The following is a 24,921-nucleotide window of genomic DNA, read 5'->3' as shown; positions in this document are numbered from 1 at the left end:
TTTCACGGTCAGTAAATAGAAAACAGGCATAAAAGGGGGGGTCATATTGAACTGCTTCTTTTATTTTATTTATTTTATTTTTTTCATTTGTTGCATATGTTCTTTTGTTCATATTGTTCATAATTGTTCATTACTTGTACATAATGAATCCACATAAGCTTTAAAAAAAAATCTAAAGTGAACAATTTGGGCATTTTTATTGTTAAATAGTTCATATTAAGTCCCGAAGTTCAGACTTGATGCTCGGTGTGAATAGAGCCGCTGCACAGGCATGCGCAGTAGCGGACGGCCGTGACTAGACATTCGGTCATAGGAGCGGTGGAGGGGGGCGCTCGAGCCACGTCGGTGAAACAAATCAACGCTTGGAGGCAGATTACAAAGAGGGTGAGTAGACTAATTGCGACAGCTACTGCGTCTTCTTTTATTTCTCCCAAATATCAATCCGGGAGCGCAGACATTCACCCAGGACTGTCTGTCCTGTTGATGCGGGTAGGTCAGTCGCTCAAGCACAGTCCGCCATTCCCCTTTTTTATATTTAACGAGACACGTTTTCGTGGTGGACATTTCTCAGTATCATTGGCTCATGTGCAAAATTGACCTTATTTCCCGTGTTCAGTGCGAGACCCTGCAGCTGTAATTGCATATGCGCGCAACGGGTGATTTGGTGCAGCGCAGCAGAAGAATGGAGAGTCCACAGTCGGAGAGGCGTTGGACTAAATTCACCCCATACCCTGCAAATATTATGCATCCTCAGTCATCAGTTACTGGAAGAAGAGCACAATTGAAGCCTCAAATGCAGCTTCGTTGTCATGTTTTATAGAGTGTTGTCCGATGAGACCACTAAATGAATGCTCATTTAGATGAGCAACTTTTGCATAGTGTATTGGCATCCCTCTGAGTTTTTCAAAGATGATTTTAATAATTTTAATATTATTCCCTTCTGTCATCTCTCTCCTTTCTCTCAGGTCCCTGCTGCTCATCCTTGAGCAGGAGATCCAGGGCAATGTCAACACCGGATCCCCCCATGGGAGGCACCCCACGCCCGGGTCCCTCCCCTGGTCCGGGTCCCTCCCCTGGGGCTATGCTGGGCCCCAGCCCAGGGCCCTCCCCAGGCTCTTCTCACAGTATGATGGGCCCCAGTCCCGGTCCTCCCTCCTCTGGACACTCCCAGCCAGGGCCCTCTGGATACACCCAGGACAACATGCACCCACTGCACAAAGTGAGGACCCTGACAGCAGTAATGGGCCCTCAAGACACCCCATCACAGTTTATTTGAGTCCTTGGTGAAACAGATCCCACAAATTTAGAATAATTCATGCACATGAAACGTTGTATTTACATAGACATTTATGTCAATGTATGGAGTTAATATGAATGAATATTTATATAAATGTGGAGGTTAATTCTACAGCAGAACATAAAACGTGATTAGCTGTGGATTTACAAGACACACCTGTAGTGTTATATATAATATAAACATATTTGACACTCCATTCACTTTAATCCGTTTTCCACTCATGTGCACAAATCCATATAAGAAAATAGTAATTAGTCTGGTCTGCAAAAGCATTGAGTAACTGCAGCTCAAGTCAATCCAGACATGTAGGAGGCTCCTTGTCTTGTCTCTCATGTGTTGAAAATGTCACTCGCCTTATTGTACAACTCTTTACTTTTCTATTAAAAATATTGCTGTATTTCCAGAGAGACTAAAAGTTTCATTTTCACACTGTTTGGCTCTTCTCACAGCCAATGGAGGGCATGCACGAGAAGAGCATGAGTGAGGAGAGCCGCTTCAGTCAGATGAAGGGACTGTCTATGAGACAGGGCGGACACAGTGGTATGGGTCCCCCGCCCAGTCCTCTAGACCAACACTCACAAGGTAGGCATGCTACACACATTCATCCTTTCCAGCATTGTGCAACACACGGTTGCGTATTTTCAAGTGTGACTGATCCCTAGTGGTGTGGTCATGACATGTGGCTGAGGTGAGCTCACAGCAGGGAGTGTCTCTCCTGTCGCAAGGTATGTACTGAACCCTGAGGTGTATTTCTGAACTCTATATCAAGTTTATTTTACACCTGTCTTATAAAAATGCTGAAAATTATACAGCTCAGGTCTGCCTGGAAAAAAAATAATAAGACAATGACAACAATTTAGCTTATAACACAAACAAAGAAACAAAACAAGCAACAGGTGTAGTGTTGTGACACTGTGTGAGGTTAAAACATTATGAAATCACAAATTAGCTGTGGCAACAAATGGCAGACTAATCTCTTCCTGTTACTTGGACAGACTCTGTGGTGGATATAGATCAACAGTCACTATCAGTTTATACTGAGTCAATAACAAATGCTCACTGTTGGGTAGATTTACAATACAACGTGTAATCAGTAGCTATATTTTAGGGATGCTTTAATGTTATTTTGATTTTAAACATTACATACTTGTATATAGTTATTATACAGTCATGAAACAGTTTCTTATTTATCTGATTCATTTTCTTTCTCTTCAGGTTACCACTCTCCATTAGGTGGCTCAGACCACTCCAGCCCCGTCCCTTCAAATGGCCCTCCCTCTGGTCCTCTTATGCCATCATCCTCCTCTTCCTCTTCCTCTGGCGGCCCTGGCTCTGTCTCTGCACCTTTAGATGGCCCCAGTGGAGATCAACACACACTGGGTCCTAACAACCGTCCTGGTCCTCCAGGTAGCTCAAACCCAGGCCCCAGCCCTGGACCCAATCTTGGAACTAGTGTCCCCAGCCTTGGATCTGGCCTTGAATCTGGTGGCCCTACAGGCCCTGGAGGTCCCGGAGGCCCCGGTGGCCCAACTCCCTTCAACCAGAACCAGCTCCACCAACTCAGAGCCCAGATCATGGCGTATAAGATGCTGGCTCGGGGACAGCCCCTGCCAGACCACCTTCAGATGGCCGTTCAGGGGAAGAGGCCGATGCCTGGGATGCAGCAGCAGCAGCCCATGCCCAGCCTGGCTCCTGGAGCTGGAGGCGGGCCAGGAGGTGGGCCAGCAGGACCAGGACCAGGGCCTGGGCCAATGGGCACAGGCTACAGCCGAGCTCATGGTGAGCATGCACCAAGGAAAAGGTGGAATATCAAGCTATGTCCTACGGTCTGATGGGTAATTGATTGAGGACAAATTGACACGTAACTGCATGTAACTTTAAATCCTGGGTCACAGCCAGTGATGGGAATAATGGCATTATAATATAACGGCATTACTAATGGCTCTCTGTTTCTCAGAAATGAGTAATCAAAAAAGTTAGTTTCCCCGGTTATAACGCCATTACCGTTACTGACAATAAAATGCATCATTACTTGACTCAAGAAGTGCTGTCACAAAATAATAATACACCTGTTAAAATGTACATTATATACCCCTTTTTTTCAGTCCATCAACTAGTCGGAAAAAAGACGTTTATCTGGAACTAACCAACTCACTCAGTATCCCTCCGCACACGCAGGCTCCGTGAATACTGTGTGAGTTGGTTAGTTCCTGATAAAGGGAAGGTTAGGGGGGCGAGTCCAAGCAATTTGACATATTTGAGCATATTATAAAAAAAAGTAACAAAATAGTTACTTTTCCTGGTAATTAGTTACTTTTATAATGTAGTAACTCAGTTACTAACTCAGTTACTAGTAACTACAACTAATTACTTTTAAAAAATAACATGCCCATCACTGGTAACAGTTGATTATTGTAGCCCTGCTCAAATTTTGAAAGACCAGTATGATGAATTAACTACTATAATGAAAAAACCTTTTATTGTTTCTCTAGGTATGATGGGTCCCAACATGCCCCCGCCAGGCCCCTCAGGGACCCCAACTGGGATGCAGGGACAAAACCCGAATGGGCCACCCAAGTCCTGGTCTGAAGGTACATGGTTTTACTAAGACCATGTGAAAACCATCAGCCTCTTTTGCTGTTGTAGAATCCTAAATTGAATAATAATAAATAAATAATTAATAGTAAAAGAAAGGCTGAGAGCTAGTATGTATTATGCATAAGTGACAAAATCAATCTGTTCATAAGATTAGTAATGAATTGTGATTTGTCCCTCCAGGTCCCATGGTGAATGCAGCTGCTCCCTCAAATGCACCCCAAAAGTTGATCCCCCCTCAGCCCACTGGCCGGCCCTCTCCTGCACCCCCTTCAGTTCCCCCAGCTGCCTCCCCAGTAATGCCTCCACAGACGCAGTCCCCCGGCCAGCCGGCCCAGCCTACTCCCATGATGCCTTACCACGCCAAGCAGAACCGTATTACCCCCATTCAGAAACCCTGTGGCCTCGACCCGGTGGAGATACTGCAGGAGAGGGAGTACAGGTACGTCGGAGCCTTTGGGGGTGCAACTTCAGTTCTTCATCTCCTTTGTGTTTTCTGGCATGATGAGAGGATAATGACATAATGAAGCGTTTACAGTTTAAATTTGATTATGATCATTCATTTATCTTGTGTTTAACACTTTAAAAATATGTGCTGTGATTCACGAAAGTACAAAAAGCATAAAGCATTTTGTGCATAATGATGAAATAATAATAATAACGCATTATTTTCTCAGGTTACAGGCTCGTATCACCCATCGTATTGCTGAGCTCGAGAACCTCCCAGGTTCCCTTGCTGGTGATTTACGTACCAAAGCCACTATAGAGCTCAAAGCCCTTCGACTGCTGAACTTCCAGAGACAGGTATTGTGTGTGTATATATAATTATTTATATTTTTACTGTCAATCATAACAACATCACACTTTTCCACCGTGAACCAAAGGTTATTGTCTGCTACAGCTGCGTCAAGAGGTGGTGGTGTGTATGCGCCGTGACACGGCTCTAGAGACTGCCCTCGATGCCAAGGCCTACAAGCGCAGCAAGCGTCAGTCTCTGCGAGAGGCCCGGATCACAGAGAAACTGGAGAAACAGCAGAAGATTGAGCAAGAGCGCAAACGCAGGCAGAAGCATCAGGTAAGTACAAATGCGGCTGTAACATTACATGTGATGATATTAAACGTTATATTTTTGATTGACTCCCCTTCTGTGCTTCCCCTTCTCTGTCCCCCTCCATCCCAGGAGTACCTCAACAGCATCCTCCAGCACGCCAAAGACTTCAAAGAGTACCACCGTTCAATTACAGGCAAAATGCAGAAACTGACCAAAGCTGTGGCCACGTACCACGCCAACACTGAGCGAGAGCAGAAGAAGGAGAATGAGCGAATCGAGAAAGAGAGAATGCGAAGGCTTATGGTAAAAGCAGAACACAATAGTAGGATAGAGCACGCACATCCAAAGTATTACAGGTGCAGGACTAACAAACAAACAGACTTTTAGAAGAAGGGTGAAGTCCACACACTGTTGTAGCTCCTCAGATGTTTATTGTAGGCTATAAGAGCAGCGTTTTGATCACATAGATCTTCCTCAGGACGATCCTGACGAAGATCTATGTGTGCAGACTTCACCCTTTTTCTAAAACTTATGGTAAAAGGCAGCCATAGTATCACAACACAGAAACTATTACACACGTCCTCCTCCACCACTCTACATTGTGGATATGCGTCTGTCTTTCTAGGCTGAGGATGAGGAGGGCTACCGTAAGCTGATTGACCAGAAGAAGGACAAGCGTCTGGCCTACCTGCTGCAGCAAACTGATGAGTATGTCGCCAACCTCACGGAGCTGGTCAGAGCTCACAAGGCTGCACAGGCCCTCAAAGAAAAGAAGAAGAAGAAGAAGAAAAAGAAGAAGGTACATCCCACACCTTCATTACTGTAAAATCAAATAACGATAGATCCGTTTATTGATAAGTGATTCATTTGTTGTATATCTATTTGATTCCTGATTAAATGGTGCTGTGTGTGCTGCTTAGTGACTCAGTTGTGATCTGTTCTGCAGTTGGAGACTGCTGAGCCTGGTCAGACTCCTGCCATGGGCCCTGATGGAGAGGTGAGCTGATGCAGTGACTGTTACAGAAGTTCAAATTGATAAGTTTGTATTGATAACTGTATACAGTATCTATCACAGCAAAGAAGACATTTTTTATTCACGTTGACTGGGTTTATTTATCAAAAATCACACCTTCCCTTTAAATATGCTGCATCCACTAAGCAAACCTTATGTTTCAGCTACTTTGGTCTCTATGGAGACTTTGTTTAAACACAAGAGAGATTGAATTACACACAAAGCTTTGGGGGGTAGTGTTTTGCTTTTGTTAGTGTTGTCATGGCAAATAGTAGCATCTGACTGCTCTACTAATCTGTTCATGTCCACCACAATGATTTTCTGTTCATTGATGCTGCAACATATTGATTTTCATTCGGCAGCAACAACGCACATCAAATTTTAGACTGTATGCAATGCATTTCTGAGAATGATAGAAACTTGGAACAGCTGATTCAAATGTCATTGGTTAACCATGTGTGCATGAAAACAATGAAGTAATGCACCTGGCTGTTCTGCAGTCGCTGTTACCTGCTGTCACACTCAGTCAAACCTCTAAAGAAAGAACACTATAATAAAATATCGCAGGATATAGCCCAATGTTATTCATTTGTTAGACTGGCAAAACAGCCAACAGGTGCTAATCATAACGTCTACACACAGTCTGTGGTTTAGTCTCATATCAACCACCATTCAAATCCATTAACCTGCCTCCTCTCCCTGTAGCCGCTGGATGAGACGAGTCAGATGAGTGACCTCCAAGTAAAGGTCATCCATGTGGACAGTGGAAACATCCTGACAGGGCTAGACGCTCCCAAAGCCGGACAGCTGGAGACCTGGCTGGAGATGAACCCTGGGTGAGGCTGGAGGGAGAGGAGGAGAGATGTGTGTGTATGCAAATGTAGTATGTGGAGTGGAGGAACATGTATTTTAAAGACACTTAGGAGGACTGACTCTGGTTGATTGGTTCACGCAATCTCTCCATTAGATCTTAATCTATGATGATTCCCTGACCTCTAATGCCATCAGCTGGTTTAAACCCAGTTGTTATTTAAATTAATGCCACATAACATGATGATAATGTGTTTACTCAATGCTAAAGGTGTTATATATGAGTTTTTTCTATTGCTACATAGGCAGTTTTAACATTAACAGTCTATCTCATCACTTTCCGATACTGAGTCACTGTAGTGTCCAGTCTGCCCTGAAGAGGTAACTGTACGTAGAGGGCCTGTAATGCCTCTTAAAAAAATGTAAAACTGCGATGGCTGAAGGTTTTTGCAAGTGACCATTAACATCTGTCAAGACCACGATCAGTGGTTGAGAAAACCTACATGTAGCCCCACTGTATGTCTAAAGAGCAGCAGGTTAACCTAATAATGTGCTAATCATTCCAAAAACCCTTCCAATTGCATCATAGTGGGTAAATCTTGTCTAGCTGTCACATAAGATGCTAACTGTATGATGTGTGAATAATTACACTGATATACATCAGTGTGGTCACTTGTAAACATAAACATACTAACTCTAAATAGTACATGCTAACTCTTCGGTTATTGTCAAGGTAATTGTATTGTAAGGTAATTGTCAGCCAACAATGCAGCATAGCAGATGTTCTGCCCAGGCCAAACATATACGTCACAGCCTCACATGGCCTTGCAAATTTTCATTTTCTATGTAATTTACTAGGGTTGGAACGATATGCTTTTCTCCCGATTCGATTCTTCTATGATTTTTCGGATGCCTATTCGATTTAAATTGCGATTCTACGATATTGCCGATTTTCTCGATTTTTAGTCTGCATTTTTAACACCAGTGAAACAGTTGAATGATTATGATTGTCTACAGACTATTCCAGGAACTATAATTTCCCCAGAAAATACACATCACATGTAAGTCAGTTTTTAAGATTTATTCAGCAGCAATATACTGTATATGTTTACTCTCTTTTCAAAAGCCTGGACTGCATAAAAGAGGCAAAAATAAAAGAGTATAGAAAAAACAGGCTTCTGAAACCTTTCTGACAAACTGAGATAGACAGTGTAGACTGAGGTAAACTGCTACATTTTAACATTTATCTGTACACAAATACTGTAGGAGCCATTTATAAATTTACATACTCCATTATAAAGTTAACTTAAACCCTTTTCAAAACCTGGACTCTCTGTATGTAAAAAAGGCGAACAAATGTACATTGCACAATAAATAAATAAAAATTCTAAAAAAAAAATTGATTTAAAAATCGTCAAAAAAAAAAAATTGCGATACTTATGTGAATCGATTTTTTTCTCCCACCCCTATAATTTACCCCAATGTTTGTGTGTGTGGGTGAAAAGTAGGTTGGTTTCTGAGTGTACACATGTTTAAGAATGAAATATTGAGGTAATGGATGATAGATTTTGTTTTGAGTATTTTGTATTTCGCCCAGTTATGAGGTGGCACCCCGCTCAGACAGTGAAGACAGCGAGGAAGAGGAGGAGGAGGAGGTGGGTTGTTTTGTTCGACACGTTTGAAGCCTGTCTCACAGTCGCTGCTCCTGTCACTGACTAGCTGCTGTTCACAACATCTGGCAGGAGGAAGAGGAAGAGCCACAGCACTCTGCAGCCCCAGTGGACGATAAGAAGAAGATCACAGACCCCGACTGTGAAGACGTGTCAGAGGTGGACGTCCGACACATCATCGAGTGAGAGCATAATGGAGTTCTGCTCTTGAAAGCGATTTGTGCCTTTTATTTTCTCAAGGATTCCCAAACAAAACACCTGCCTATTACAAAAGGTGTCCTATACCACGACTGAATAAAACTTGCTTTGTGTTTCTTCTGCAGAAATGCTAAACAGGATGTGGATGACGAGTACAGTGGTGCAGCCTTTGCTCGAGGGCTTCAGTCTTATTACTCAGTGGCTCACGCTGTCACAGAGAGAGTGGACAAACAGTCCAGTTTGTTAATCAATGGACAACTCAAACAGTATCAGGTAAACGTGCACAATCAGATCCATTATGCATGTATGAAAATATCATAATAGTGGTGATAATGATAATGGTATCTCTACATTGCACAAGGAAATGTTATGAGCCTGACACAGGAAATCAGCTGCAGGAAATACTTGTCATGTTTGACAGATTTTCTCCCTCACTTGAATTTCCCTGTTAGATTAAAGGTCTGGAGTGGCTCGTTTCCCTCTACAACAACAATCTGAATGGGATCCTGGCGGATGAGATGGGTCTGGGAAAAACCATCCAGACAATCGCGCTCATCACGTACCTCATGGAGCTCAAACGTCTCAATGGACCCTACCTCATCATTGTACCCCTCTCGTGAGCTCAGACTCTTTATTTGCAAAATATGTTTTGTCTTTTTGGCTCTTAAAAAACTAAGTCACTGGAGCCCCAGACCTGGTATTAACAGGTGTCTCAGGTGATCCATTCACAAGTGACAGGTGTGAACGCACCCAAGTCACATTCAAGATCCATCACTCAGACCACTGAGCAATGTCAATGCACTCAAGTTGTAAACTGACATGCTCTGGGCTGTCCATGTGTTAATTGGTCACCTGAAACACATTTTAATGCCAGATGTGAACAGGGCCTTTAGAAATTAGATGGACTTAATGGACTGAGACAACTGAGCTGTTTCTCATTGACAGAACTCTGTCTAACTGGGTGTATGAGTTTGACAAATGGGCACCGACAGTCGTCAAAGTGTCCTACAAGGTCAGTTTTGCAGCAACGCGACCCAATACACATTCCTAAATACATGATATGAGGATGTCTGTTTCTACACCGATTTTGATGTGTCGAACGAGATTATGTTTTTAATACAGATTTTCTTTGATATCATTATTATTTCTTCCCGTCAGGGGTCTCCTGCTGCCAGAAGAGCCTTCGTCCCACAACTTCGCAGTGGAAAATTTAACGTTTTACTCACCACCTACGAATACATCATCAAGGATAAACAAGTACTGGCCAAGGTGAGATGGGGTGTACATGCAGGAGAATACTCACAAACACACTAGAGCAAACATAGCGTTATTCCCTCTGCACAAGTACACATCCCTGCGATCGAGACATTATTGCTTTTGCTTGCTGACTTGATTTTGCTTGAGTTTTCTGTGTCCCTTTTTATTTTATTTTTATCGGTCCCACTATCTAAATTCCCAAATTCCTCTAAACGTGTTTGAGCATGGCCAATCTGACCGCCCTCTGTGCTGCGTCTCAGTTGCTCTCTCCTAGGTCCGGCAACATACTGACACCGCCTGTAAACCACGTCCCCTACTGTCTTCTGTGACCATCATGCTGCTATGCACTCATGTAGTCATATAGGCTTCGTGACTGTTCTGCCAGGTGGGTATGGAGTTTCTCCATTGTGGTGGCTCAAGGCTGCAGCTTGGGGCTGATCCAGCGTTGGGCATAAGGACAAGAACTGGACGAGAAATCCCCTTGTTTGAGCATATTGTGTTTTCTGTTTGTTTGGATGGGCGAAACAATGGTGTTTTTATATTTTATATTTTCTTTCTCCTGTAACACAAACACAGACATCAATGTATCAGTCACAATATCAACAGTCATAGATGTTATATTCTTACGTGCTTGGCAACATTGTAGCACACTCACGCTGACACAGACCTTTTTATATACAATCTATGACACAGACACAGACATTTCGGCTTACAGACAGACGGAGTCACATCAGCTGCGAGTAGCTAGTCCCGACTTCTCCCATACACTCATACTCGTTCATATGTAGCCTACACGTACACTCACACACATACATCCCGTGTCTCCCACTTTCATTCTCATTCAATCCATCCGCTCTCCTCCTTTTCCCACCTGTAACACAAACACGGACATCGATGTATCAGTCACAATATCAGCGGTCACAGATGTTACATTCTTACGTGCTTAACGCCAACCACTGATGCCCGTTCGTTCCACACGCACACAGTCACACACAACCACAGGCACAAGAGGAACACAATCACACTACTCTACAGATACATATTCATAATGCCACAGAAGCAGTGATGCGTTAGAGTGGTAGTTTTATCCAAATGTGTTTCTCCTCTCTCGTGTCCTTTCGTCTCCTTGTGTCATTTTTGCCAGATCCGTTGGAAGTACATGATCGTTGATGAGGGCCACCGTATGAAGAACCACCACTGTAAACTGACCCAGGTCCTGAACACTCACTACCTTGCCCCACGGCGAGTTCTCCTGACCGGGACGCCGTTGCAGAACAAGCTTCCTGAGCTCTGGGCGCTGCTCAACTTCCTCCTGCCTACGATCTTCAAGAGCTGCAGCACCTTTGAGCAGTGGTTCAACGCTCCATTCGCCATGACTGGAGAGAAAGTGCGCAGGACTTAGCAACGTAGTCTGCTAGTGAGATTTGTTTACCTGTGTTAGAGAGATGCCACATTTCTCTTTTTTTCCGATTCAGGTGGATCTTAATGAAGAGGAGACCATCTTGATCATCCGTCGTCTCCACAAAGTGCTCCGTCCCTTCCTGTTACGCAGGCTTAAGAAGGAGGTGGAGGCACAGCTTCCAGAGAAGGTTTGGATCATGTCATCTCTTAACAGATGATAAATAAATCCTCTGGTGTTTTTTCTGAAACAAGTTATTGTGACGACATGTTTGTCTCATACATCCCTTTCACTCCATGTCTGTTAATAATTAAATTTGTCTCCTCTCTCCATCAGGTGGAATACGTGATCAAGTGTGACATGTCCTCTCTTCAGAGGGTCCTGTACAGACACATGCAGGCCAAGGGTGTTCTTCTGACTGATGGATCAGAGAAGGACAAGAAGGTGAGGGCATAAACACTGTGGCGCTGGGGTTTTAGCATTTGACACATTATGATTTAACAGCAACACATAATTTTTAAATAATAGGATAGACTCATACACTATGCAGTGTGTTAAGATTTGGGGATGGTTCCAGAACGAATACTATGATTTCTGTCAGAGTGATGGATTGATGTTCTGCAGAAGCAAGAGGAACCTGTTCTGTTCATTTCTTATTGAGAAAGCCCCTTTTGAAAACCTTGTATCCTCCATATACTGCAGGTTATACAGTATAAAGACTCAAACAATTTGAGAGCTTCTTTAGAGCCTCATGTATTCGGTTATCATATTTCATTATTTTTTTAAGAAAGAATTTAAATAACTATTCTTGGATGATGGATTCATAAATAATATTAAAAAACGACTGTTGTGTTTACCAGGGTAAAGGAGGCACCAAGACACTGATGAATACCATCATGCAGCTGAGGAAGATCTGTAACCACCCTTACATGTTCCAGCAGATAGAGGTACCAAGTAGGAGATGTTTTGTCTTCATTACTTATATGTTTCATCATATTTGACCGACTTTGATAATATGAAAATGTTTTTTGTCTCATTTCTCATAAGGTTGACCTAGGTTTCAAGAGGACACTTGACAATATGAGCCTCAAGATGCTGCCTTGATTAAGCTGAAGTGTTTGACTGTGTATATACAGTATATAACTGAATATTTTTGATGGTTTTTGCAGGAATCCTTCTCTGAACATTTAGGATTCTCTGGTGGGATAGTCCAGGGGTGAGTGCTAACACACACAGACACACATGGGAGTCCCCATGGGTTTGTATAAATTCAGTATATTCAGGTTGAAGTCCCCACAAGAGAATAAAAGCACCCCTCCCCCCATCTCCCATCCCCTATCCCCAACACACACACAACTTGTAATCCTATCTATCCTCATTTCCATCAGGGCTGATCTGTATCGGGCATCAGGAAAGTTTGAGGTGTTGGATCGTATCCTGCCCAAGCTGAGAGTTACAAACCACAAAGTGCTGCTCTTCTGTCAGATGACCTCACTCATGACCATCATGGAGGACTACTTTGCGTACCGCAGCTTCAAGTATCTCCGCCTGGATGGTGAGAGAGACAATTCATATAAGTGTGTGTCTTGCTGTTGCAAGCGGTTTTGTGTCGGTCGACTAATTTCCCACCTCTATCATATCTCAGGCACCACAAAGGCTGAAGACAGAGGGATGTTGCTGAAGACATTCAACGATCCAGAGTCAGATTTCTTTATCTTCCTTCTGAGCACAAGAGCAGGAGGCCTTGGCCTCAACCTGCAGTCTGCTGACACTGTGGTCATCTTTGACTCTGACTGGAACCCACATCAGGTGTGACTATTGTATTTTAAATGACAAAAGGCCCCAAGCAAGTAATGGCCTTGGAGTTAATTTAAAAGGCTAGTTTCTGCTGAACACTTATCGTAGAAATAACAAGAGACACGAATTAACCCACATGCCTCATTCAGAAACCAGAGTTAAGGGCAAGATGATACAATTATTGATGACCAGCAGTCAGTTTGTTTGAGTTGAACGAGAGAACAGTGAGAGGCTTCCAAGTTTATTTTCCAGGAGAAACTTCATGTCTCACAGGATTATGAAGTTCATAGGTCAGCAGCCACAGGCAGTTTGCATCAATGTGCATAGTATTCGGTCTCTAAGCACAAGTCTGACTTGAATTATTACAGAGTTCTGAGGGAAAAATAAGACTAATTTACTGCCTCCTTCTAACCTCTACAATGTGGACGTGACAGTGCTGCAAGGAGTAGCTAATTAAACTAAGCAGGTTTAAATCACCAAACTCATGGTATTGTATTACATTTAAAAGAAAAAACTAATTTATAAAAAATCTGTAAACAAACAAAACAAAACACAATACTCTTATTGTGCAATTTTGTCTTAAGAACTTAACAGAGCACCCTGCAGATCAATATCTGCCCTGCAAAAGTAGCTTTTCAGTCTTAAGCAGCTCTGGTCGGTCCCCTGGCAACAGGTTTCTCAGAATGGAAACATCAGGTCGTTGTGGAAATGTCTAACTGTAAAACTGAATTCACAGAGCAGAGTCTTGTGGCTTTTGCCCTCATTCAAACCATCTTGTTGGAGGGAAGTTTTTTTTTTTTTTTTAGATTTTACCCTTATTTTTAATGGCAGTTGGTGCATTTTTTTAACTGTCAGACCTCACAACTTAAAGGGGAACTATGTAAGTCCGCTCACTTTTCCGCTGTTTGGTTACGCTCCTCTCGCCCATGTGCATTTGTTGACAACGAAGCTGGCGAAAAATCAATAAATGGAGCGGTGGATAACATTACATAATATAAACGATGTTACGGCGCATGTGTTTGTGTAGTCTTAACCGTCATGAACAAAAGATTATGGGTTACGGAGCGGGTTTGTGTCGCAGTGTGCAGAGTCGAGAGCTGGGACACCGGGGCGGCGGCCAGGTAAGTCATGTAGTTAACGATCACAATTACTCCGGAGCTTTTTAATTAAGGTAAAAATGTAGCATAGCCACGGGAGAAATACTGCGTAGTTCCTCTTTAAATCATCCACAGAGTTTCATCAGAATTTGTGCCAGTGCACAAACACTTTCACAGAGTAATGTTGAAACCCATACTAATTCTCTCTCACCTCCCCAAACATGTGACTGTGTCTCCAGGATCTGCAGGCTCAGGACAGAGCCCACCGTATTGGTCAACAGAATGAGGTGCGAGTATTGCGCCTTTGCACAGTCAACAGTGTAGAGGAGAAAATCCTTGCCGCTGCAAAGTACAAACTCAATGTGGATCAAAAGGTCATCCAGGCCGGCATGTTTGATCAGAAGTCTTCAAGCCATGAGCGCAGGGCCTTTCTTCAGGCTATCCTGGAGCACGAGGAGCAAGACGAGGTCTGGGGTCCAGAAGTCTGTATACGCATAAATGTGTGTGCGTGCACCTGGGACACAAACATTTAAATGGTGTGCTTTCTTATGTTCTGCATGCCAATGTGCGACTACTGTATTCAGGAGGAGGACGAGGTGCCAGATGATGAGACGGTTAACCAGATGATCGCCAGGAGTGAGGATGAGTTCGACCAATTCATGGTATAGTCTTTGTTTCTTTGAAGACCAGATATTGCACAGGAGAGTTCAGTCCTCGCTCCACCTGCAGCCTGTTTTTCTTGTACTCCCTTCCCCAGCGTATGGACCTCGACAGGCGGCGGGAGGATGCCCGTAACCCGCGGCGAAAGCCTCGTCTGATGGAGGAGGATGAACTGCCCACTTGGATCATGAAGGACGATGCAGAGGTCGAGCGGCTGACCTGTGAAGAGGAGGAGGAGAAAATGTTCGGACGAGGTTCTAGGCAGCGAAAGGAAGTGGACTACAGCGACTCACTGACTGAGAAGCAGTGGCTCAAGGTGTATAGGTCTCATGTGCAATGGGAAGAGCTGAAAGGAATTAAAAGTGAATGGGCTCTATGCACTGCTCCACTACTTCCTGAACTTAGTGCTGCTCCTTTGCTTCCTGTCTTACATTATTGGACAAACTGATTAATCCAGGTGTGTCTGGCCGTTGTGACTACTCAGACACACCTGGATTAATCAGTTTGTCCAATAATGTAAGACAGGAAACAAAGGAGCAGCACTAAGTTCAGGAAGTAGTGGAGCTATGCATAGAGCCCATTTAGAATACGAGCAGAAACGTCCTTGCTTTTTTTAGTAATACATTTACTCTTGCATTCATTTTTACCTTGAGCAGGCAATAGAGGAGGGCACACTGGAGGAGATGGAGGAAGAGGTACGTCACAAAAAGACAACCCGCAAGAGGAAGAGGGACCGAGACCTGGATCTACCTGGTCCCTCTTCTTCCTCCGGGGGACGAGGACGAGGGGACAAAGACGATGATGGGAAGAGGCAGAGGAAGAGGGGGCGACCACCTGTGGAGAAACTGTCCCCAAATCCTCCTGCCCTCTCAAAGAAGATGAAGAAGATTGTGGACGCTGTCATCAAATACAAAGACAGGTAGTAGAAATGAGCTTAAACTGCAGTCTATGTCACAGATGGACATATTATATACTACGCACATCTAATCTATTAGGCTTAGGCTACCTGATGGTGTAGCAATAAGTTACTGACCTGCACCACACTGGCCCGTGGTGGATTATATGTCAGGCAAACCAGGGGTTACATTATTTCTTAGTGAAAATGTGACGGGTTCAGGCAAAGTACAGACAGTTCATCACAAGAAAAAAATCACTGATTACCTCATACATTAGTTTTCAGGGGTTGTTCCTTCTCACATTTCATCATTTTCCCTAAGAATTACAGTAACCACATGTTTTGTAATCACCAAAACCTTACGCACCATGTCATTTTGTTTCTTGTATTGAATTGAACATTTTCATTACCACTCTTAAATACCCCCATAAACCGACAAAGCTGATGGAAATAAAGAATGAGACTGAGACTGAGTATGCAAGTTGTTAAACATTCATTTTCACAACATCATTATGTAAAACATATCCATGTAAATGATGTTATACCCAATTTCACAATTAGCTGTTCTGAATATAAGTACACTTAATTAACATTAGTCTGTTCAGCAAACAAACCTGCCTTTCTTACCTGACTTGTGGTGCTGCATGGTGGTGACAGGTGTAGGAAGGTCAGAATTATCATGTCTTCTGTTGTTAATTTACTTTTCTGATAAAAAAAAAAAAAACAGCTCCATATCCAAAAGAATAATTAATCAAAACTAATGAATACATTTGTAGGGATTTGCAAAAAATAAAACTAATGACTAAATCCAATTTTGCTAAATAATGATTAGTAGTACAGACAGGACCTGAAGCTGAAATTTGATTTTAAGAAAGTGTTCCAAAAGACAATCAGTCAGATGTTGTCTGTCAGACATGTTTAAATGTATTCAGTTAACGTGAATACATTTGTTTTTATTCAGATGTTAATGATGGTGTTTGTGTTCTTCCTGATTTCTCCCCCTGCAGCGCCAGTGGGCGTCAGCTGAGCGAGGTGTTCATCCAGCTGCCTTCTCGAAAAGAGCTGCCAGAGTACTACGAGCTAATCCGCAAGCCTGTGGACTTCAGGAAGATCAAGGTAAGACCGGAAAAGTTCACCCCGGCTGGGAACAGCTGGTCAGCAGTGCAGCAATGTCAAGGACAGAGAAGATAAATACGCTGCTGACAGGTTTGTAGCTATCATGTCACTTTTTATAATGTATGCATACCAACTATTAGAGAGGCTCGTGTCTAAATTTAAATTGTCTCACCAGCTTGTGTCATGGATCTTAGATTTTTTTTAACTGGCAGAGAGCAAAGAGTCTCTGTTAATGGCTGTCTGTCTGACTCTGTAACCATCTCCACGTCCTTTCGCCCTTACTTTTTATTATGTATACTGACAAATGCAGGAGCAGGCAGGAGGACAGCTATCTGATTACATTTCCTGATGACACTGCACTGCTGTCCCTCCTCTATGGTTCTTAATCAAACCATGAGAGCACTCTAACTGATTTTATCTCCTGGTGTGACAGTAACTTTTTGGATTTAAATGTATCCAAAACCAAGGAATTGATTATTGATTTTAGACATGTGTAGCTGCATCATACATAACAAAAAAGTTGAAATTATCTCATCATACAAATACTTGGGGACCTTTTTTCACGACCATCTCAAATTTGATGTGAACACTGATTTCATTGTGAAGCGAAGACAACAGAGAATTCATCTTCTCAGGAAACTAAATTATTTTTCTGTCAGGCCTGTTATACTCTGTCGATTCTATCAAGCATTTATCGAGAGCTTTATGTGTTTTTCTTTTATTTGCTGGTTTCACTGTCTTTCAGTTAAAGACAGAAACAGCCTGACCAGTATTGTTGAGTCCTGCTTAGTCCAGATTATCAGAGTGAAACTAAGAGACTTAAGTTCCCTCTGCAACCAGCAAATCCTCCAAAAAGCAGAGTGCATTTTAGCCTCCCTGAGTCATGTCCTTGCAGGTGAATTTACACTGTTGCCTTCACGGCGCCGCTATGTCCTACCTATGTGTAAAACAAACCGCTTAATCATTCATCCCCTCTGCACTCAGACTTTTACATTCTTAATAGGGTTTTATTCTTTTTCTTAATTTCTTAATTCTTTGAAGCAATGTGTTTTGTAAATTCTTTTAATTATACTTTAGGCTATCATAGGCTCTTTTTTTATAGAGTCTTATATTTGTTATCCATACTAAGCTCCATGTGGTCTGATGTGATGTGTTGTCTATTTGTTGTGTGCCACATAGGCTACATGTACCATGACAACCTGCTGCTCATAACTAATTGCCCTGTGTGGGATTAATAAAGTTGTTTGAATTGAATTGAATATTACTCTTTGTCAACTCTAGGAGAAGATTAGGAGTCATCGCTACCGCAGTCTGGGTGACCTGGAGAGAGACGTCATGCTGCTCTTCCAAAATGCTCAGACCTTCAACCTGGAGGGATCACTGGTGAGACGGACCTGCTGCATAAACACAGAAAATATCTCCTCTGTTGCCGTCTGGTTAGAGCTGTATAGAAACTTCTTGCTAGGTGCTGTGAAAAAAACCAAAGGTCGGTATTTAAAGTTTTTATTGGCCATCACTGATGCAACACTAGTTACATTTTAAGTGTTAGAAATGAAGCATCTTGCTGCTGATTTGCCCATAAGGCTGCTGTAAACATGATGTTTACAGCAACTAACAAGGTGTCAGTGATCGTAAACGTGCCGACACTGGACTTTGCATAATAAGGGGCTGTTTCCCACCATGTCTTTCCTATGGGAGCAGATATATGAAGACTCCATCGTGCTGCAGTCGGTTTTCACCAGTTTGAGGCAAAAGATTGAGAAGGAGGAGGAGAGTGAAGGAGAGGAGAGTGAAGAAGAGGAGGATGAGCAGGAGGAGGGATCAGAGTCTGAATGTAAGATTGTTTAGCTATTGCTGAGTATACATGAGTCACCATGTGTTTTACTTTATCTGTGACTTGAATTTTTTACTGTAAAATATTGTGGGTGTTTTGTTGTGTGTGTGTGTGTTGCATTATGTGTTGGCCTCCAGCACGCTCGGTGAAAGTGAAGATCCGTCTGAGCAGGAAGGATAAAGGTGGAGATCGAGGGAAGGGACGCAGCAGACGAACAGGTCGCACCAGAGCCAAACCTGTTGTCAGTGATGACGACTCTGAGGATGAGCAGGAAGAGGTAGCTCATGCTGTCGGTGTGTCTGTGTTTGATGAGGTCTAAACATGTAAAAATGAAAACAGTGGAAATTAAAATGCAACTGATTTGTCAAATATAAGGAGTGCATGTTGATGCAGCACTGTTTCTTGAAGGCAGTATTTGCAGTAGTTTAGCGTGCAGACGAGACTGTAGCATTAAAGTTGCTTCAAGTCTGTTTAATGTTTTATTTAAATGTTTTAATCCATCATCTGATAAAAATTGTTACACATAGAAACCCTGCACACTGAATTTGATTATGTTTATTAGTCTATGTGTTACAAAAATTTACAATGTGAGACAAAATTTAGTTGTCAAGCAATGAGGATGGGTTGTGCTTCTCTCACATCTTGATAATAGAGAAATTAAAAATTGCTTCTGACATGACAACAGTGGCACGTGGTGTGGTGGTTACTACTCTGGGTTCGATTCCCAGGCCTGGAGCCTTTCTGTCTTGAGTTTGCATGTTCTCCGTGTGGCTGCGTGGTTTCTCTCCTGGTTCTCCGGCTTCCTCCCCTAGTCCAAAAACATGCACGTTAGACTGATTTAAGACTCTAAATTGCCCGTGTGTGTGTGTGTGTGTGTGTGTGTGTGTGTGTGTGTGTGTGTGTGTGTGTGTGTGTGTGTGTGTGTGTGTGTGTGTGTGTGTGTGTGTGTGTGTGTGTGTGTGTGTGTGTGCGCGCGCGCGCGTGAGTGCGTGCGTGCGTGCGGTCTATCTCTAATGTTGAACCTGTGATGGTCTGGCGACCTGTCCATGGCGTACCCCGCCCTCACCCTATGACAGCTTGGATTGGATCCAGCCCCTCACAACCATGCACGGATAAGCAGTGCAGACAATGGACGGATGATCTAACAACGGAAAGCTATTGTTTTGTCTGCCTTAAGCACAGCCACTGATTGTTCTGCAACCACCTGTTATCTGTAATCAATCTTTAAATCCTCTGTACTCTGTAAGATTGTTTGTGTAAAGTGCTTTGTTCCAGGAGACAAAATGAATCAGCTTATCAGTTGTTGTACGGTGGCTCTGAGTGGTCAAACCTAGAATGTATCTTCATTCTCTTTTACAGCCCCAGCTTGGACGGTTTTCTCTTTGTTGAGTAACAATTGATTGGTTTTTGATGGGAATTTAGGAATTTCCTATTTTCTAGACATTAAAATCTGTTCTGCTCTTTTCCAGGAGCGTTCCCCCAGTGCCACTGATGAAGAGTCCTGAACTGTGCTGTGCTGTGATGTGGATGAAAAGGGGATATAAAGGGATATTCCACCACATATACAGTAAATCAAACACACCTGTCAGCTCCATCTATCCTCAGTCAAACATCACAGGACTAAAATAGAAGGATTTGCAATATTACAATATAATACATACACATGATAAAATACACAAATTAATTGGGCAGTGCGCATCACAGCATTAAATTGTTTCCCCTTTCTTTGCTGTTGCTTAGTTTAAAAAAGTCTCAACAGCAAGAGATGCAAACTGACATACTCAACCCACACACACTGCTGTGAAGTTGTTTGTCACTTTGGTATCTTTTAATGCTATATTTTGATAATTATTTTAATTATACATCGCATTGGAATAATTTTTTTATTATTATTATCAGCCTTTACTTACTGGAAGCCTTCCTCAGATCATCTGAGAAAACCCAATGCTAATGCCCTGAGGCCACATGGTATTGTATATATCAGAATCTGCAGAAACTGCTGCTGTTACATTGGAGATAATAAATTCCCTTTGTAGCTTTTATAAGCTGTATACAAACATTTAATAAACAGTTTATAACACATTATTATGTAGTTGCACACAGCCATGAGGACATTTTGAAGGGATCATTAATGTACAGTATTTATAAATTATAACTGAAAACACATTTTATATCATATTCATTATCCATTTATAAACCAGCCACCAATGAGGACACAGAGGAGTTATCTTATGGACAAACACAGAAATAAACACTTCATATCTGCTTTAATGTTGATTATATACTGATTGGTTTACTGGTTGATTATATAAGTGTTTATATACTGTTTATAAATGCTTAATATGAGTCCAGTGTTACGAACCCAAGCAAGCTTTAAGAAGAAATAATCTTCACTTAATTAAACTCTGACAAACAGGTAACATGATAGTTCATGTCCCGACAAGCCCAGAGTCATCCAGGTTTTCTGATTCATTGGGCAAATAAATAATAGTCTCCAGGTGACCTGAAGGGTGACAGCTATTAGAAGTAAACAACACTGAATGTAAAAACAGACCCAGACCCAGCTTGAAGCTACCACCTTGTTTCTGGATGTAAACAAACCTACTGCTTCACCTCCGCTTCACTGTGACATGTTGTAACAGCAGTCAGCCACCGTGGAGCCACTGTGATTACCGAGGTGTGTGCACATCACATATTAGTGACCGGGGCTCACTGTTTGAGTTGTAAATCAAACCCGCCATGGGCGCGGGGGCGCAGTTTCCAGACTTCTCAGAAACTCTTTAGCAACACAGTAATTTGACTGAGGTTTCATGGAGTTGAGTCCAGGTTGCGCTCCAATATTGTATATATGGTACAACAGTATAAAAACAAACTTCGCCACCTTGCTGCTGCTTACCTGTTACACTTCCAGTTTAAGCACTTATAACTGTTGATTGTAGACTTAAAGAATCATGAGGTTGTATTTCATCAATGAGTACTGTAACTTTGATTGCTTCTCCTTCAGTTATTGTGTGGTAATTTTAGGATTTCAGAACTAATTGATGTACTTTTGGCACTTTTTATGTTTTTTGATTTTAAGACAAAGGACCAGAGGGACAGTGGCTCTTCTCTGCTTGTGAATGCCTGATGGCTGTATGGTGTTGGATATGCTGTATAGAGTTTTTACTAGAATATAATGTCCATGCACGTGTGTACAGCTCACAAGTTCAGTACTGTACTTCTCATTATGCTAGGTTACTAGACTGAGTCAAGAACACATAACCAAAGCACCAATGTTTTCACCACTAAATTATTAAGATCTGTCTGTTGTGTTGTGTCATTATCGCTGGAACTTGAAACGTAACAATAAACCACAATAAAAGTGAATCTTGTTGTTTGTGCGAGATATCAATCGATAAATCAAACAACAAAATAGTTTGAATCTCTTTTTTCAATCAAAAAGGCAAACTGTTGGTTTAAGCTGAGAAAAAAAGATCATTTTCTGCTTTGTCACATTTTCTCTTTTCAAAAGATTATTGTTTTGTACACCTGACAGATAAATGCACCTGACAAATAAATGTGATAAACTAATCTAATGGACATGTTAGTTAACCACATATTCATGAATAATGAACAGAACAGTGATTTGAACAAAACTAATTTGTTTGTGTATTTACATGACAGTCGGAGCCAACAGAAAACTAGTGTCTATTTCTAGATGTCTATTAAAACTAATGTGGTTACATGCACTTTTCTCTTGGCACATTCGATCTGAATGTTTTGAGAACAATAGATACCTCAAATTCCTCAAATAATCCAAACTAGCATCTCAATCTTTAGTCATCAGTGTAATGCCTCCGTTTGGCCACTAGGAGGAGGTCTCATGTAAATACAAAACATACACTTTAACAACTAAACCATCACAGTGGTGTTTGCTGAAACAAGATTATTAAAACCTCCTATTGTCCTCAAAAACATAACAGTTTTCTTCCAAACCTTTAGAAATTCAAAAGCTATGACACTATAATGTACATTCAGGTATCTATAGGAGCATTTAAGGATTTCTTTACCCCAACTTGACCCTAATTTTTTCTTTGGTCACTCCCTCAAATTTAACGTACATCATCAAATACAGTATGAAATCAACGTAAACATGAAACCAGGGGAGTAATCCCATTGGTCATGCAAAGAAATGAATACACACAAGCTCTTTATCCAGATTTTATAAACAATCTTGGGGAACCCCTGCATTTCTGTTTATCTTGTAAGTTGGTTGGTGGGCACAGCAAGAAATATGTTGAATGTACAGTGTGCATTTGGAGGCCGGTAACTTGGCACATGTCGAGATGTGTGTGGCTTTCAACAGAGTCTCGACAGTGAGGAGGTCTGTGTTGGAGGCTGAAGTGTTTGCTCCTTATGGAGTAAAAGGGGAAGGGGGATGGACTTGGTTTCCTGATTTCTAGGAAACCCTAGATTGCTCCAGCAACTCGAAACCAGCTGTTAACATCTTCCAGTGGAGGGGGAGGGCCAAAGCTGCTGCTCCTGAACTCCCCAAAACCACACAACTTCAACGGCAGCAGACTCACTTTTACCAGAAGAACTATTGCTGAAAAAATTACACTGTTCCTTTGGAGATCGCATCCATCACAGTATACACTAACAACATGCTGAATCGTGCTGGCAACATGAATAACCATTCTTGTTGGACCTTTGCTAGTATGGTGGGTGTATGGGGTCATTGCTTTTTCTTCTTTAGTGACTCCTGCTCAATGTAAACTGAATTTTGTTCCTCAACGAGTGCAAGGAGAGAGTTCAGTTTGCTAACTTCATGATGACCTTTATACTTCTGCATTTCAGTTATAAATCTGCAGATTAGTGCCTTGATAGAATTGATATTATCATTCCTTCAAGTTACATTTGTATCTGTAGGCAGCAGAGACGACTGCAGGAAAACAACACAGGATACAATAGTGTTCATTTGACATAAAAACGCCTGAATGACCTGTGTGTGTGTGTGTGTGTGTGTGTGTGTGTGTGTGTGTGTGTGTGTGTGTGTGTGTGTGTGTGTGTGTGTGTGTGTGTGTGTGTGTGTGTGTGTGAGAGTGTGTGTGAGAGTGTGTGTGAGAGTGTGTGTGAGAGTGTGTGTGAGAGAGAGAGAGACAGAGGGAGTTTGTGTGTGCCTTCCTTGTGTGAGTGTAGTGTTTCTATATCCCAACAACTGTCCTTCAGATCTGCGTGTGTGTGCAAGTTCCTCGTGAGTGCAGTCTTTCTATCACAACTGTCCTTCAGATCTACGTGTGTGTGTGTGTGTGTGTGTGTGTGTGTGTGTGTGTGTGTGTGTGTGTGTGTGTGTGTGCAGGTTTATCATATCTTTTGGCCCTGAGACACTGGACAGAAAGCATACACGCAGACACACACTGTGCACACAGTCAGTATTAGATAAAGTAGTGCACATATTCATTCTTGTGTGTGTGTCACTGTATCTTGTGCTGTGTGGTGTAGAGGGGAGTTGTCATGACAAGTGTATGATAACAACAAAACAGTGAATTGGTATCATGTGATTTAGTCTGGTCAGCCTGCATCTCTCACTAAATTCTCTGGTTCATGATTTTGTTCATGATTTTTGCACTGTTGATTCTGTTGAGTTTCTTTCACAGAGGAATATATTTAAAAAGCTAATCAGTTAGCCTGACGCTAAACCACTGAATTTCTGCCTATGCATCTGACTTTTTCATAAATTCAAATAAGAAATAATCCTGAATGATAACAACACAGCAATTTCTTCTGATTATGAAGCAGCCAAACAGTGCTAGGACACAGCAAACAGAGTACACACTCAATGATTGGTGCACAGAGGAGCAGTCAGATATTTTGAAATATGTTTGACACATTGACAATCATAAGCTGTTTTTCCTGCTGAAGCTATTGTTTGTTTTTATCCATTCATGTTTTGCAACTAGTTAGAAGAGGTAAACACTTGGTTAAAAATGATATAGCTGTCCCTTTTCACTGAAGACACATCACAATAGGCCATATAAATAATAAAATTGTTTTTTTTTTTAAAGTGATAAAACAATTGAATATTAAGTTATATTTATTTCGTTTCAGAAGCGTGTTATTATTCAATATGCACTGTCATGGCTTATTAACATGTAAGAATGGCACAGAACCAGTTTGATATTAATTATTAATGACACCTTTGCTCTTGTGATAACAATCAGTCAAAATGTCTTATGAATATGAGAGGATTTACC

General features: G+C 42.0%; 1 protein-coding gene across 2 annotated transcripts; it reads left to right on the top strand.

The window, feature by feature from the left end:
- Positions 1–275: 275 nt before the first annotated feature.
- smarca4b (SWI/SNF related BAF chromatin remodeling complex subunit ATPase 4b) lies at positions 276–22,054 on the top strand. 2 transcript variants are annotated; one of them, XM_083977351.1, is made up of 35 exons: positions 276–384; positions 966–1,219; positions 1,747–1,879; positions 2,513–3,076; positions 3,790–3,888; positions 4,076–4,334; positions 4,570–4,696; positions 4,794–4,967; positions 5,073–5,246; positions 5,569–5,742; positions 5,890–5,940; positions 6,661–6,791; positions 8,363–8,420; positions 8,508–8,617; positions 8,759–8,906; positions 9,086–9,249; positions 9,579–9,645; positions 9,792–9,902; positions 11,035–11,277; positions 11,366–11,479; positions 11,626–11,733; positions 12,150–12,236; positions 12,459–12,505; positions 12,678–12,844; positions 12,935–13,098; positions 14,423–14,470; positions 14,558–14,683; positions 14,768–14,845; positions 14,941–15,159; positions 15,500–15,762; positions 16,746–16,854; positions 18,136–18,237; positions 18,556–18,688; positions 18,826–18,965; positions 20,158–22,054. In XM_083977351.1, the coding sequence occupies exons 2-35, from the start codon at positions 1,004–1,006 to the stop codon at positions 20,191–20,193; spliced, it is 4,944 nt and encodes a 1,647-aa protein (XP_083833477.1). In that variant the 5' UTR covers positions 276–384; positions 966–1,003; the 3' UTR covers positions 20,194–22,054. The 2 variants fall into 2 exon arrangements, with proteins under 2 accessions (XP_083833477.1, XP_083833476.1); XM_083977350.1 differs by having other exon boundaries at positions 14,423–14,683.
- The last annotated feature ends 2,867 nt before the right edge of the window (positions 22,055–24,921 follow it).

Source organism: Trachurus trachurus, assembly GCF_905171665.1.
Source record: "Trachurus trachurus genome assembly, chromosome: 1".
Lineage (NCBI taxonomy): Eukaryota > Metazoa > Chordata > Actinopteri > Carangiformes > Carangidae > Trachurus > Trachurus trachurus.
The sequence above is the reverse complement of the archived record's forward strand: the minus strand, read 5'-3'. Positions and strand labels throughout refer to the sequence as shown.